The following is a 13,051-nucleotide window of genomic DNA, read 5'->3' on the forward strand; positions in this document are numbered from 1 at the left end:
CGCCAGAGCCACAGCAACGTGGGATCCGAGCCGCGTCTGCAACCTACACCACAGCTCACGGCAACGCTGGATCGTTAACCCGCTGAGCAAGGGCAGGGATCGAACCCACAACCTCATGGTTCCTAGTCGGATTCGTTAACCACTGCGCCACGACAGGAACTCCTCTGCTTGACTCTTCACCTGGTAAATCACTCTGTATAGCTTGGAGAAACTTGTTACAAACATCTGATTGTCCCTGATTAGATGAGACAATGAACTTCCGTCCTGCATTGCTCAGTTCTCTCCTTGCAAGCCCCACATTAAAATTCCAGACCAGAGCAAGGGGATTTAAATTGGATTACTGGATGGGGTCCAGAGAAAGAGGGACAATGGAGTGCGTGGGGGGGTCCAGACCCCAACATCCCTCCCTCCACAGGCACTCAGGCTGCAAACAAATGTGGGAAAGGAGAAAAGGGCCAGGACTTGATTAAAAGCAAATTTAAAACATAATTAAGACCAAAGCTCATCTTGAACAATTAGGACCAAGGCAGGAGAAGGACAGTCGTTTTCTTCCTCTGGGGATACAGACAGGAGCATCTTTCTAGCCTGGAGCTGGGGGCACTGCAGGGGGCGTTCCCTGGCCAGGAGAGTGCTGGGCTCCATGTATACTTCTGGAATAATGTGGGAAGTGAAGGGTCTGGCTTAGGGTCACAGTGACCTGGGTTCAAATCCTGACTCTGTCACATCCTGGCCTAATGCATGCCATGTCCAAGACTCAGTGTCCCCCCTCCCTTAGGGTGATGCTGTCGGAATGACACATCACAGTGAGTACCCAATAAGTGAGTGCCTGTTCCTATCATTCTTCCCCTGAGAGCCAACTCTGTGCCAGGCCATGGGCACCTGGGCTGTGGGCGCAGTGGGAAGGAGGCAGACATCTGCACTGCCTCGTGGGGCAGAGTCCGGCATGTGGGGTGTAGGGAGAGGGTTGGGATTAGAACCCCATGTTTTGGGCTCCTTCGTCCCCAAGCTGTCAGTGTTGCCTGTTCCTCTAGAAGTGGGGAAAGGAGCATGGGGAGTGACTCCAGCCCTGTGATTGTCAGAGAAGACAGGCAGGGCCTGGGTCCTGGCCTCCATATGTTCAGGGCAAGTTGGCATCTTGTCACTGCTGCCACTCAGCACCCCGCATCGAGGTGACTAGTTCTAAAGCTGGGGTAGGAAGCAGGCCTAAAGGCATGAAGGGTGCCAAATCCATTAGACGTTTTTTTGTTTTTTTTTTGGTCTTTTTGCTATTTCTTTGGGCTGCTCCCACAGCATATGGAGGTTCCCAGGCTAGGGGTCGAATCGGAGCTGTAGCCACTGGCCTATGCCAGAGCCACAGCAACTCGGGATCCGAGCCGCGTCTGCAACCTACACCACAGCTCACGGCAATGCCGGGTCGTTAACCCACTGAGCAAGGGAAGGGATCGAACCCACAACCTCATGGTTCCTAGTCAGATTCGTTAACCACTGCGCCATGACGGGAACTCCCATTAGACGGTTTTGATACAAGTTCAGAGCTGGTGGCCTGTACTTTTCATACTGGGTGTCTGTGGGCGATGGGCAGCAAAGCAAGGAAGTAGTGGGCAAATGGGAGGTCTGGAATGAAGCAGGGAGAGAGAGACAAAGAGACAGAGACTGAGAGAAAGGAGGGGAGAGTGTCCAGGTCGTGATCAGTTCTAGGAAAGGCAAGGAGGTGGGACATGGTGTGCTGGCTGGGTGAGGTGAGCGGATGGTTCCCACAACCGGGGGACACTGCTGGACCCCTACAGGGATGATGGTTGCAGCTGAAGATGTGGCTTTGCCTCCTCCTCATGACAGCTCACTTCCTCAACTGTCTCCCCACCTGACTAGGAGATCCCCCAGGTCAGGCTGGGCTGGGCCCAGTTCTGGGTCGTCCGGGTCCATACGGAGTGGGAGGCCCTTAGGGCCCACCTGCTCCGGTCCCAGGATGCCAGTCTCTCCCTATTCCATGATTCCAGGTCACACAGGGGCAGCAGAGCCCAGTTCCTGGAAAAGGGGGTCCTAATTCTCTCCCGGGGCCTAGATGTGGTAGGGGTTTAGGCGGCTCTGACTTGACCCTGTCAGGCCCTTGGCCTGAGCCTGGGCATGGCTTGTACAGCCTTTCTCAGAAAGAGAGCTCAGAAAAAGAGCTTTACTGAGATAACATAAAATTCACCCACAAAAACTATACAATTCAGTGCTTTTTTAGCATATTCAAAGTTGTGCAACCATCAACACAATCTAATTTTAGAATATTTTCATTACCCCAAAAAGAAACCCTGTACCCATTAGCAGACACTCCCTATCCCCTCCCTTCCAGCCCTAGGCAACCACTAATGTACTTGCCGTTTCTATGGATTTGCCTATTGTGGACATTTCACAGAAATGGGATCACACAATAGGTGGTCTTTTGTAATGAGCTTCTTTCACTTAGTATAATGTTTTCAAGTTCATCCATGTTGTCATGTGTATCAGTACTTCATTCTTTTTTACTGGATGCTTCTCTGTGACACAGCTGGGACAGCAGCAGTTCTGCCTCTGATCTGGGGGCAGCTCAGAACCCCCTCCCCGCTTTACTGCACAAACTGCCCAGGGCATCCTGCAGCTCCAGAAGCCCCTTCCCTCCCGCTGTCCCCACAGCGGGTTGAGTACTGGGGTTTGCTGGCTTTGTAGACATGATCAGGGTGGACCAGCAGGTCCTGTCACATCACAGAACCTTGGTAGCTGACAGGCATGACCTCTCTGAATAGAGTGTATAGACTGAGGCCCAGAGGGAGGCAGAGAAGTTGTGAGCAGAACAGGAGCTCCAACTCTCAGCATCACATGGCCATGTTCTTCTCTGCGGGGTGTTCAGGTCCCTCTACACCCTCTCCCCTTCAGAGCCTGCAGTGTACCCTCCCAGCTTTCAGTAGGTCACTATCCTGGCCAGGTGCTCCCCCAGGGCACACACAAAGGCAGAGCAGAGGAACAGGAGGACCCCAGGCCCAACAGAAGGGAGGGGAGGGCCCAGGTCACCCCTTTGCAGCTTACTCCAGATGAAGCCATCCTGCTCCTGCCGAAGCTGCCACAGTCCAGCCTGCCAGTCATGACCCAGCCAGAACTCTGAAGGCCAGGCAGGCCGTGTGTTCACATTGGGTTGGGACACTGCCCTCACAGTGCAGGGCCCCTCTGCCTAGTCATCCTTCAACCCAAAACTGCACCTACCTTCAGGGCCTGCACCTTCCTGTCTAGCAGGCTCTCAATGTCCCCCGCCACCTTCTCCACCAACTTCTGGGGCTCATTCTCCTGCACCTCAAACAGGTTCCTGTTGTCTTTGTAGATCTGGAAAGAAGCAGAAGCCTGGGGTGATCCAACATTGCCATGTCATGGTGTGCATATGTCTTCTCTGCACAGCTCACCACAGAACAGTCCTAACCCGACCGTGACCCTGGCTTTAGCCACAGAGAGAGAACAGGGAGGTCTGGGGGACAGACTCACTGCTCTGATAGACTTGGAAGAAGTGCAAGGCCATGGGCTCCATAGCTTGTGTTGGTTGTGTGTGTATGGTGGGACAAAGTCGTCACTGCCTTCTCTGGAACTCAGTGTTCACCATCCAGGGGCTATGAGTGGCACTCCCTGACCAGCTCAGAATGGCTAAGAGCAGCAGAGTGGGCAGGGTGCCAGGGTTTGAGGGAGATGGAGCCAACAGGCACACATTGTGTACCACATACCAACATGAGGATGCTCTCACACCCACATGTGTACATAAACCCACACACCCACACATGCATCACACACATAGCTGCCCCTCTACACAGCCTCAGGCATCCATTCCCCCTTTTGCTAGTGCTGCCCCAAGGCATTTATGGAAACTATTGCGGGAGCTCTGGCTGCCCTAGGGGTTCTTCTGTCATTCCTCCGAAGGATCAGGGAGGAAGAGGTATATGGAGGGGATGGATCTGCCCCTCCTACTTCCTTGTTGGGTGGGGGTGACAGCCTGACAGTCTGTATGTACATGTGTGAGTGTGTGCTATGGCTCAACACACATCCATCTGGGTGCATGTGCCTATGTGTTGGGGTGGGGTGGTGTTAGGGCTGCTAGATGAACCCAGGGGCTGTATATGAACTGTAGAGGCAAGTTATTGCAGGTGTCTTTGTGGCAGGGTCTTGGGTATACGCACATGCATGCATGTGTGTGTGTGTGTGTATGCACTGCACACCCCTGCCTGTGTCTCTGAGCCTGCCTGTGTCCATCCAGGTGACCTCAGGGAGGCTATGCTACAAGCTGGCTCCTTTACCAGAGGTCACAGGTTGGTCGCAACAAAGCTGCCACCACCAGACTTTGCCAGCGGGCTGTGAAGGAATGTGGAGAGACACAAAGAATAGGTGAGGAGGGGGAGATAAGGAGGTGGGAGAGGCTGCTGATGAGAGACAGACAGGCAGGGGAGATAAGGTTGGTAGAGTGACAGCAAAACGTGGGGAGATAAAGGCCTCTGGCATTTGACAGAGGGAGGAGGTGGGGGATTGGGTGCCTCCAGAGCCCTTGTCCTGCTGCCCACCCAGCACCTGGCAGTACAAGGGTTAAAGCACTGCTCAAAGCTGGCTCAGGCAATCTCCTCCTCCCACCGCCCCCCCATCCCTCCCGGCTTCTCTTTTCTTTTTGTCCTTCTCTTAGAACAAAATAATTTGTGGTGAAGTCGCTCCTTCCCACAGAGCAACGATTACAGGGCGAGTCACAGGCCTGGCTGCATGGCCAGGGAGGATGAAGGCCCCAAGTGGGCACCAGGCCAGGCTGTTCCCTGGGCCCCCCACGGCCGGCCTCAGGACAAAGTCCTCCAGATGGAGGACGGTGATGGATACAGAAGCCAAGGCAGGTAGTGGTCAGAGCCTGGGAGTCACTGAGAAATACAAGGAGGCTAGAGCCCAGTGGCCACTATTAGAGAAAATCAGGCTCAGAAATAGAAAAGGATAGGTCAAGGCCACATGACTGTGAGTGAAAAAGTTCACCTGTCCTCCTTGACACATTCTTAGGTTTGGGAGCATTAAAAATACACCTTTTACAAAGTTCCTGTTGTTGTGCAGCAGGTTAAAGATCTGGCATTGTCTCTGCAGTGGTTCGGGTCATTGCTGAGGTGCAGGTTTGATCCCCCACCTGCACAATGGGCTAAGGATCTGGCGTTGCTGCAGCTGTGGCATAGGTCGCAGCCACAGCTTGGATTCAATCCCTAGCCCAGGAAATTCCATATGCCGTGGGTGTGGCCAATAAATAAATAAATACATAAATATACCCTTTCCTAATCCTGGATCATTGCTTGCTCCTGGCTGAAACCTTGCTTGAGTGCAGCCCGACACACTGATGCCAGCAGGGGGAGCAGCTGCCTGACTTCTCAGGGCAAGGGATGAAGTTCCCATATCTGATTCCACTGTCAAGGTCATTCCCAGCTGCTCCAATCAGGGCTGTCCACAGCACTGGCAGCCCTGGTTTTGGAGGCTGGACCATGCAGCCTCCTGATAACTCTCCTCAGGGAACTCGGGGGTCCCTCCCTTCTGGGTCCAGGATGCCCCTGGCAACCTGGCATGGCAGGCAATGGCATGGCAAAAGGACCAGGGCTCAGGGGCCGCAGAGGGAGTGGGTTTTTCAGGTGACAGTGACAGGGTCACACTCAAGGACGCTGAAAGTTGATATAAGGGCTTGGAAGAAGGGACTCCACTAAGAATTACTCCATCTCTGAACCTCAGTGTCCAATCTATTAAATGAGAGAACTGTAGTTCTTGCCTCACAGGCCAACCAAGAACCTGAAAGATTCATGCCACAAGAAGCCTATACTATTGTCACTATTTATTGTTTAGGATCGCCAGAATTCTGAGAAGGAACAGTCCCCTCATTGTCTCCACTGTCTTCCAGTTGGATCTGCACCCTTAGGATCCAAAGCCATTGGCTCCCATTTCTGGGCAGGAGACCCCTGGTCTCCCTGGTGTCTGATCACCTCCAGCCCCACTCCTCCTCCCAGGCTTCTTTGGACAGTACCTCTTCCATCAGCCATCCTCCAACACTTTGGCCTCAGCCCTAGAGGTGATAACAAGGGAGCCTAGACACAGGGACACCATGGATAGGATACAGCCATGGCTGGCTCCCTTCCATCTCTCCCCCGGCACCAGGCCTGTGTGCAAGGGACCCTTGGCCAATGCATATGCCCAATTCCATGTTCAAGAGCAGAGCTCTGGGGCCAGTCCTCCTCTTTTGCCTTTAGGTATGCTATCCCTTGGAGCCTTGGGGCTTCATCTGCCATGCCTTCTTCCTGAGTCTACCCAAAGAGCCACCATGACATCCTTCTGCTTGGCCCTGGTGCCAGCATTTGAGGCTTCTCCAGCTCACTGACCTGGCACGTGCACATGGGCCTCTGGGTCCCCAACCCATGTGGACTCCTATTGCCGCACCATTGCTCATGCTGTGCTTGCTTCCCCTCCGCCCTTCCCTGCCTATCTAAACCCTCCATAGAGTGAGGGTGGGAAATGATCTAGAAGGAGTTTCTGGGGAGAAGAGGGCAAAATCCCAGAGCTATTGGGGCTGGTTGAGCTACTAGCCACACCTGTCCCCCAATCCCAAATGAGATGCAACAGTCCTTGTTCCTTCCATCCCAGGTGCTGCAGCCCTCTCAACATTCCCCTGGACCTGCTCCAGTTGTCCCTGTCCCAGCAGATGGTCTCATCCTGGGGGATAGGTCATCTCTCCACCAATGTGGTCTATGGGGATGCTTTCCAACTGCGGGCCCAGCAGGAAGCCTGGGAGAGCCCAGGACAGCTCCTAAGTACAGCCAGGACTGGCTCCCCTTGACCCCAGTCTCTAGCCAGCTTGGAAGCAACAGAAAGGCCAGGGTGCCCTGGGTGCAGGGCCTCAACAACCATGGCAAGACTACATGCCCACTAGTGTCCTTGGCCCAGCAAGCTAACTGTAAAAACCCAACAGCTCCCACAGCAGCACAGCCTGCATAGCCCCCAGCTCTGCACAGGCAGCTGGACTAAGGGGAGAGATGGGTCTGGCTGTTCTCAGGTTGCTGCAGCTCCATGCCAGCCACGATGGAGGAGGAAGAGACAGGGGTTTCAGCCCAGAGGATATGGTGAATGGTAGTGGTACCGGACAACAGACCAGGGGACAGGCTGGCTGGGACCAGGTAGACATGTGGGGGAGGGCAGGAGACATGGTGACAGAAGGGTGGAGGAACAGGGAAAGCAGCGGTAGCTGAGGCCCTGACGGACAATTTAGGAGGCAGTTTGGAGCCCCTTGTCCCTGGCTCCCCCATTCTGTACCATATACCAATGGCCACTGCTCGCCCAGGCATCCTCTTCCTCTTGAGGGCACCCATTACCAGTTAGACCCTCCCTCCATCTGCCTCATCTCCTCCGCACTACACTCCTTATGTGCTAGCCCCAACCCCAATCCTCTCCCAACTCCAGTAATTCTTTTGTTAAGCAGCGTGTCTGGCCAGCCTTCTGGTCTTGGAAATTCCAGGGCCCGAGGGGCCCAAGGCCTCTTCAGGGGCTCTAGGCCCTCTGCCCAGCCTCCTTCTTCCATAGGTGTCTCCACATAAAGGGGAGGTGGGCCTGGAGGACACTTGAAGGAATGGCGACCTTGGACAGAAAGCTTGGATACTTGCAGGGGCAGATGGAGCTAGCCTCATCCCCACAGCTCCAAACAGTGCTGACTCAAAGGGAGAAGCTCTGAGGCACCCGGGACACAGAAAGAGCCACCCCAGGAGACACAAGGCCCCAGGACCAGTGACTGGGACAGGCCTCCATCATACTAGAGAGGCATTTTGTTAAGTCCCAGAAAGCCAGCAGTAGTGGGGCCTGGACCTAAGCTAGCACCCAACCCACCCAGGGAGAGAAGGAAGGTGGGGGAAAAGGAGAGGAGAAGGAGGGCAAGAAGGGCAAGGGAAAGAAGGGAAAAGGGGGGAAGAGGGACCGTGGAGGCCACAGGAACAGCTCTGCTTGTCCAGTGTTGGTTCTGGCCACCCTAGGCCAGGTGCTTCACACACTTGACCTCACTGATGTACAGCTTCTGAGAAGGGATCATTCTGATCATGCCCATTTAGCAGACAGGACACTGAGGGCCAGAGAAGTGATGTTACACAGCAGAGTTCAGATCTGAACCTGGTTCTGTCTTATCTAAAGCTTGCTTTGCTTTAGACCGCACTGCATTTCTGTTCATTTTATTTATCCCCAGACTTGAAGGTGAAGGACAAGGTAAAGGTAAAGGGATCACAGGGGATCAGCTGGGAGTTTGGGGGAGCCTGGGGGACCCAGGATGACCCTAAAAGCCTGAAGCCCACGGAAGGCAGGAGGGTCATTCTGGAGGGGAGGAGGGGGAGGGCCAGCAGAACCAGCCCGATCGACTAACCAACCACCCAAACCTTAGGAGTAAAAACAAGCGTGCGTGCGAGGCTCCTCTCTGCAGTGAAGGTGAACGGGCCCTAATCTCTGGAAAATTAAATCAGAAAGAAAATGGAACGAGAAAGATTTGATGCAGGCTGGGCCCTGCTGCTGCCTGTCTCCTCAAAGGCCCAGGCTCTGCTGCAGGTTTGGCTGGGTGCTCCAGCAAATCAGCCCTCTCCCCATGCCCACGGCGCTGAGAAGGGTGCAGGCTGGGTGAGGGAGGGGAGCTTCCGGAACCTCATGAGATGACCTTCCTGGGGGATTTGTTGTTCTCAAACCCCCTCTAGCCACATCTCAGCGTCTGGTCCCTGGTCCTGAAAGGAGAAGTTGGTAGGAGTTTTAATTGCCCAGTTCTCCTGTCAACAGTTCCCTAGAGATGGTAGACTGGGCCCCCTAGGCTGGCCTGCATGGGCAAGCATTGGAGAAGCCACAGGGTCTGGGATTGGAGACATAGGACAGCTACTGGGATGTGCCAGGGATCAGGGGAGACTTTGGTGGGAGGATAGGGGGCTCATGGTGACACAGGCCAGGAGGGAAGCATGGGAATGGAAGGACTGGTAGTGATCAGCTCAGGGACCTCAGCTGGTCAGGACAATGCTGGCCCTGCCTTCGCCCCCACTAGGCTTCTGTCCCCATCTCCTGCCTTCTTGGGGAAAATCAAAATGTAGCTGCTAATAATCACCCTTGAAGACCACAGGATGGATAGAATAGTCAGGTACCTGGGGACCCTTCCACTGAGAGCACTCAGGACAGATCCAGGACAGGGTGTACAACCTGGCTCTCCCCATACCCTATCAGCCTTAAGCTCCACAGCCCAGTTCCTTTGGGTTGCACCCAACCACGAAAACCCTGATTCAGCTCTTCTGGGGACACACCAGGCCCTGGACTGTGTGTGTGGCCAGAGCTCCCTGGGGCAGGGGTTGTGGCCCCTCCCTGGCCTGCCTGGTTTGGGGCTTACAGTAGGATGAGGGTGAGGGGACCCGGGAACTGTCAGAGCACAGAGTTGGCATATAGGCAGCCACTCAGCTGCATGCTTCATCAGCGGCTGAAAATCACCAGCTGCCATGGTAGGGTCCATGTGGCCATGCCATGTTGCCACCATCCTGGAGTGGGGTGACTCCACAGTTAGCTGTATGTGGCATCATAAGCAGGGTTTGTACATCGTGATGCTGGTTGTCACATTGTTAACAAATAACCTTCACACTGAGTATGGATTTCTGGGGAATGAACCCTCTGTTTCGAGGGAGTTGGAGACACCTACCTGGGCCATTACAATGTGGCCCCTGTATAGGTTATGATGAAGGACACAAAGGCACTGTGGGAACAGGGAGGAGGGCTTGTGGCCTGGCTTCCAGAAGCAGGTAAGGATGTGGCCCTCCTGGGTAGATGGCCCATTAGTAGCCTTATTTCCTCTCACCTCCATGTCATGTTCTTACAGCCCCACTGGGGCACTCATGTTCAATGCCATAAGCTCTTGTTGGGACCTCTTGAGCCTGGAGCAGCAGAGACAGACCAGGCCTTGTCCCTGGCCCCATGGGACTCACAACTGAAGAGGATAGATGTCCACCATTCAGACTGCTAACAGCAGAGAGGTGCAGGAGACATCTGAGGGTGAGACTGGCGTACCTGGGTACAGTGTGGGGGGTTGTGAAGGCAAAGACTGAAATGGTTTTTCAGGGAGAAGCCATCTGAGAGCATCTAAAAGGCTGGGCAGAAGTCTGCCAGATGTGGGCATGACTTGGGGATAAGGGACTCTAGGCAGGAGTAACAGCAGGTACTGTTAGGCTGGGAGTAGGGAATGGACAACTCAGTGGGAGGAACACAGGGCTTGTGGGGGTCAGAAGGGAAGCTGCAGGGACAGGTTCTGATGGGCAGGGAGGTGGATATCTAGGTGGCAGGGAGTGAGATGGAGTGGGGGTCCTCACGGGAGGAGGGAGTGTGGCCTAGATCACAAGGCAAGAAGGCCCTGGTAGCTCTGTGGCCCCCAGGCCCCCAAGAGGCAGCTGCTAGAAGATCTCACCAGGAGATTGCCTTTAAAAAACTCACAGGGGCACAAAGCCCCCACCGCCACCCCCAGCAACGCCTCCCTGTTTTTAAAGTTAAAGTTTAGTTGACTGTCATCCATTACCGCAATTAGTACATTATGTCTAATTATGCAATTAGTGTAAAAAGTGCACTTGCTGCTGAGAATGGGAAATTACACTGCCTCGTTACGCTGTAAAATCCATGTCATAAAAAGGCTCAATCTCTTGTTTTTCAAAAGACACAAAACCCAACACAAAACAATAAACCAAATCCTCCCAGTTGAGTTAGGGCCAGTCTCTCCCAACCTCCCTGCACTTGCCCCCATGTGACCCCTTACCTCTGCAAGGCCTGCCCTATGTCAGCCCCAGGCAAGGCAATGACCTGCCACAAGGGAGCGCTGATGCCTGGCCCACTCCTGGGTGTGGCCAGCGTTTGCTCCTCTGAAACAGATGTGAATTTCTAAACTGACTTTAAAACTGTGGCAATCCTGATTATCCACCTGTTATCCCAGATCAGACTTGGAAAGAGGCCTCCAGCATTTAAGGTATGTATATTTTAGGTGACGGCATCCTGGAGGGTATGGCCTCTACCCAGCTCCAAGAGTGCAAGGCAAGGTTCCTGAGGCCAGAACTCTGGGGTTCTGGATGGCGCCTGTGGGGAGAAGGGCATATTTCAGCTCAGGGGAAACTGGAGGAATTTTCTTACACACAAAGCTCTCAAGTCCTAAGAGCATTGTTTGGATAGATAGTGAGCTCCCCACCACAAGAAGTATGCAAGCCCATCTGTTAGGGATACTGAGAAGGGATTCACCCATGGTCCCCCTACACAGGAGATGGACTCTAGGCTGCCACTGTTAGAAAAGAGCATTCTCATGGCTGTGAGCCTATCCGACACTTGCAGTGTATGACTCTATCTTCCCCAGATTTTAGCTTCCTTGGCAGTCAAGGGGATACTTGGGACAGGTGAGAGGGGAGAGAGGAATCTGACAGGGTTCTCCCTACCACAGAGGTGACAATGCCAGATGGCCAAGTTCATGGGAGCTGGGGAGAAGGAACACTCCTGTGTACTACAAAAGCAAATGCTCCAGGGCCAGGTCTGTCACCTGCCACCCACCTCCAAGGCCAGAAGTTAAAGCTCTAGCATAGGCTGCTTAGTGCCTGCCTAAGAAGCCCCATCTTAGAGCCCCTTCTTCCAAGTTCCCATCACTCCTTGAGTCCAAGCTTGACCCAGGCATGGTGGTAGGGCGGTGCAGTGTCACAAAGACTCCTTCCCAGCCAAGAATCTACCCTGACCTCGTGGGGAAGACGAATGCACCTCTTGCAGCTGTCCCTGGTGAGCAGAGAACCTGGGTCGAAGAGGCAACAAGGCCCCTACAACTGCCCCCACCTGCAATGTGCACGCATCAGTTTTGGGCATGCTGGGGTACCTGAGTGCTGTGCACACCCCTTTGGGAAGCACTTTCTGAGAAGGCAGCCAGACTGTAGGCAGGGACAAGGGCCTGGACACCACTAGAGGAATACCTGTTGCCTACACTCAAGGCCTGGGTTCCTGGACAGTTCCAGCCTTCAGGCCTTTGTCTGTTGAGGGGAACTGTGTCATGGCTCAATCAGGTGGACACCTGTCATGGAGACTCTCAGGGCCTCATCTTCTTGATTTGGTCCAGGAGAGCCCCAGGATTGGGGGTGGTTTGAGCCCGAGGTGAATCAAAGTACAGGCAAGATCTGGGGGCCCCTGCTTTCTCCCCCTCCCTGAGCTGGGAGCCGCCGGCTGTCGAGGCAGCTGGGAGGGAAGCTGTGCCCAGCATGCCAGCTGGCACGGGGGAGTGTGAGTAAACATACCCACACTTTCCCAACTTGCAGAAGTCACCGGGTGGCGGCGGCCGGCTGGTGTGGGCGCCCATGTTTACGGGAAACAGATTGTTTGTGCCTGCGTCTGGGTCCCCTTGCCGCCCGCCCTGGCTCAGCTCTCTCCCACTGCCTCTCCACGCAGGTGGCTCTGCCTTCCTTCCCCCAGGACTTCTCAGCCTCTTAAGCACTGAAGGACAAGGATGGTAAGGACAGCCCCCGCTCCCCCTCATGTGGCCAGACAGGGCTCAGTGTGTCACCCACTAAGCTACCATCATAACAATCCTAAAAGACAGGTACACTTACTGTCCCCACTTCACAGCTGAAGAAAGCAAGGTTCTGGCAGGTGGAGAAGTTGGCTGGAGACTGTAGGCAGTGAGTGAAGGACCCTGTGATAACAGGCTTCTTAAACCCTAATCATCAGTTCCAGGCCCCAGGGTCCCTTGGTCCCATCACCCCTAGACAAGCCCAGTCTGCCCCTTACCTGGGTCACCACCTTGAGCAGCCCTGGCTTGGAGAGGTGTGGTCTTGGAAAAGGACCCTGCCCCCTCTCCTACACAGCAGCCCTAGGAAAGAGACCAGACCCTGGGCACTGGCTTGCCATCTGGCCTTTCCAACCCCTCACCTCTGAGTTCTCTGTAAAAGACTTCGGCTCTGTAAGGCACGGTCTCTGCTCTTAGGAGCAAGAGTGGTGGCAGGGTGGGGCAAGGGCTCTGGGAGCCAGGGTAGGCAGAAACTCCAGTGGGCCGTTG

At 54.5% G+C, this 13,051-nt stretch overlaps 1 protein-coding gene across 4 annotated transcripts in view; it reads right to left on the minus strand.

The window, feature by feature from the left end:
- CACNA2D2 (calcium voltage-gated channel auxiliary subunit alpha2delta 2) overlaps window positions 1–13,051 on the minus strand; it is a 143,742-nt gene that overhangs the window by 67,113 nt on the left and 63,578 nt on the right. For all 4 annotated transcript variants that reach the window (XM_021068821.1, XM_021068820.1, XM_021068819.1 and 1 more), the window contains exon 3: window positions 3,223–3,339. In XM_021068821.1, the coding sequence (XP_020924480.1) occupies window positions 3,223–3,339 (117 nt within the window). The remainder of the gene's footprint in view (window positions 1–3,222; window positions 3,340–13,051) is intronic.

Source organism: Sus scrofa, chromosome 13, assembly GCF_000003025.6.
Source record: "Sus scrofa isolate TJ Tabasco breed Duroc chromosome 13, Sscrofa11.1, whole genome shotgun sequence".
NCBI classification, from domain to species: Eukaryota; Metazoa; Chordata; class Mammalia; order Artiodactyla; family Suidae; genus Sus; species Sus scrofa.